At 47.5% G+C, this 2,746-nt stretch overlaps 1 protein-coding gene across 1 annotated transcript in view; it reads right to left on the reverse strand.

The window, feature by feature from the left end:
- The window catches only part of xkr5l (XK related 5-like), a 23,462-nt gene extending 20,977 nt beyond the window's left edge, over positions 1–2,485 (reverse strand). The window contains exon 1 of the mRNA XM_042097641.1: positions 1,884–2,485. Within this exon, the coding sequence (XP_041953575.1) occupies positions 1,884–2,416 (533 nt within the window). The 5' untranslated portion in view covers positions 2,417–2,485. The remainder of the gene's footprint in view (positions 1–1,883) is intronic.
- Positions 2,486–2,746: the final 261 nt, after the last annotated feature.

The raw sequence follows: 2,746 nt of genomic DNA on the forward strand, positions 1-2,746 counted from the left end.
CTTTCTCTTTCTCTCTCTCTCTCTCTCTCGCTTTGTGTATGTGTGTGTCCGCGTCTGTGTGTGTGTGTGTGTGTGTGTGTGTGTCTGCGTCTGTGTGTGTGTGTGTGTGTGTGTGTCTGCGTTTGTGTGTGTGTGTGTGTGTGTGTGTGTGTGTGTGTGTGTGTGTGTGTGTGTGTGTGTGTCTGTGTGCTCATGCATGCTTGCACGTGCGTCAAGAGAATGCTACACCATCTCTACTGACATGTTTACTGTCAATTAACCATTAATAACCCAACTGCTGCTGCTGCTGGATGGGACAGCACACTGTGTGCAGCGTAAAGGCAGCAGCCTTATCCGGCACCGGGGGGTCAAGGGCACGGCTTAGTGAACACAAGCATGTTGGCCCATATTTACACTGCAACCAGGAGCTAAGGATCAGGGTCAGGCAGTCGAACAAGTCCTTGGGGATGAATGCCGTATGAGCAAAGAGCAACCTACCACAACAAGCATAAATAGCTGTGATGCCAAGCAGATGTGAATCCAAAGTGACTTACTAGGGCATGCATTTAAAGAGAGGTTGTGGTTCCTGGAATCTGAACCCTGGAATTGCCTGTCCTATATGCTCTGCTGGTGATCTTTCAGCTCAGAGACACATAATTGTGCTGCTTTAAGGAGGGGAGATAGAAAAGCTGCACTGCCTTGGAAATGAAGTGTTCTCGTTGGACATCTGGAGGTTTCAAGAGTGTTTTTTTATATATATATATACTTCCTAGGACCCATCGAAACCAAGAGGAGCATCTCTAATTCTAGATTTTTAAGAGGTAGAATATCATTGAATTTGTAAGCACTCGCCAAAGAAATGCTCTGAGGGAGATTTTCTAGTCAGAAATGTGGAAGAACTTCCAACATGAATTTGAAGATGTACACTACAGATGTATGCAGAAAAGAATAATCAATACAGATGATGAATACGATTGATAGTCTAACCTTCAGGCATGCAATACACTAAATATCTCATTCAGATAACAAAAGAATCTGCTTTATGAAATTAATGCCCCACGGAGAGAACCGTGAAACTTTTCTTGACGAAACACAAACACACATCTCGAAACTGTCCAACGCCCCTGAGCTCAGTAGGCTATCTCTGTTTGGCATCGCTCAAAAGACAAAGAGATTCTGGTAGGCTATGTGTGCGTAAGGCGATTGCCGCTTGACAGATTGAATGAGTAGATGAGTCGACTTTTCTCTCCAGGAGATTATTGACCCAGAAGCTCGAGAGACGAGGAGGAGGGGCAACCGTATCCCCCACCCCCCACCTCGGAGATGATGAACTGGCACGAGACAACAGGAAATATTAGACGGAAATTGTGTTGAAAGGAAATAACTGTCTAATCACCAGTACTTTTTGGCTCACCTCAAGTTTCCCTGAAATGACCACGGGACGAGTCATTTTGTTTAACATGACCTAGATATGAAGTATTATAGAGTGGAATAGATGCTATATCGCCATTGCATAGCTCCTCTCGAAATTAATGATTTTTCTCATGTGACGAGTGTATAAAGGCACTATCTCTGATACAAAACCGCCTCACTCACATCACAGGACTTCTTCTCATCCGTTCTTTTATGTGGGTGTGCTACACTTCCGAGGAAAACCAGTCACAAAAGAGTGTCAAATTACGGTATACACTATTTGTCTAAATTTGGCTTACGGTGGCATTGGACAACTATTTGCAATAACCTTAATTTAACCCTAATTTCCCACGGAAGTAGGCTCAGAATACACTGTGATGTGGCAGGCACATGCAATTAATCTCCTGTCTAGTTTCCGTCTGAGTCCCAAAATTAGCTCCTTAGAGCTGTGTGCAGGGCTACCTGTCAGTCGGTAGAGAGTAAAATCTTACCTCCAAACCTGAGCCAACTGTAAGATATGAACCAGGCTTTGGAACAGCCACACGCAGGCTCTGCAGCAGCTCTGTGCCCTGGTTCGAGTGCCTGTGGCAGGCAGTGCCTCAGCCGCAGCGGAGCGGCCAGCGCCCTGCTGATCGCTGCCCTTGGTGCTGAAATGGCTTTCCGCACCAGATGCCGCCACCACCGCGGCTGCAGCCGTATCGCTTCCATTGGTGTCAGAGAAATCGTAGGCGAACCATCGGAAACTGAGCACTTGAACTACCAGGGATGGGACCACCACAAAAACTAGCGTCGGGGCGAAGCACCAGTAGTTCCGCCTCAGGAAATAGTCAGCCGCCAGCCACAGGTCGGAGGCACCATCCGAGAAAAAGACCAAAAGGGCACAGAGTGTCCAGCAGCAGTCCAGAACCGAGTACCGCTTCCCGGCGAGATGATGCTGTGGCGAACGGTGCTCGGGTCCTGGTTGGCACACAGGCTTAATTTCGTTTTGTAAGGAGACGGCTGCACCATCCGATTTAGCGGCCATATTTGTTGTAGAAGAGTAGAATAGAGAGACGAGAGAGAAAGGGAGGGGGTCGTGTAATGTGTGTATTCGACGTGTGAATGTCTGTGTGTGTGTATGGATGTGCGCGCACGAGAGCGAGTGTGTGGGAGGGCCGGAGAGAGAGGGAGAAAAGAATACAGTGACTGTTGCCGATTTCCATCTCAGCAGCAAGCTGCCCGACTTCGGCGCATTACCAGACATTAATAATAACCGCATCATTCATATAGATGGATACTTGAGACGCACTGTTACCCCTTACACCCATATGTGCCCCCAATCTCTCTCTCTCTCTCTCTCTCTCTCTCTCTCTCT

The sequence above is a fragment of the Alosa sapidissima genome, chromosome 7, assembly GCF_018492685.1.
Source record: "Alosa sapidissima isolate fAloSap1 chromosome 7, fAloSap1.pri, whole genome shotgun sequence".
Taxonomy (NCBI): domain Eukaryota; kingdom Metazoa; phylum Chordata; class Actinopteri; order Clupeiformes; family Clupeidae; genus Alosa; species Alosa sapidissima.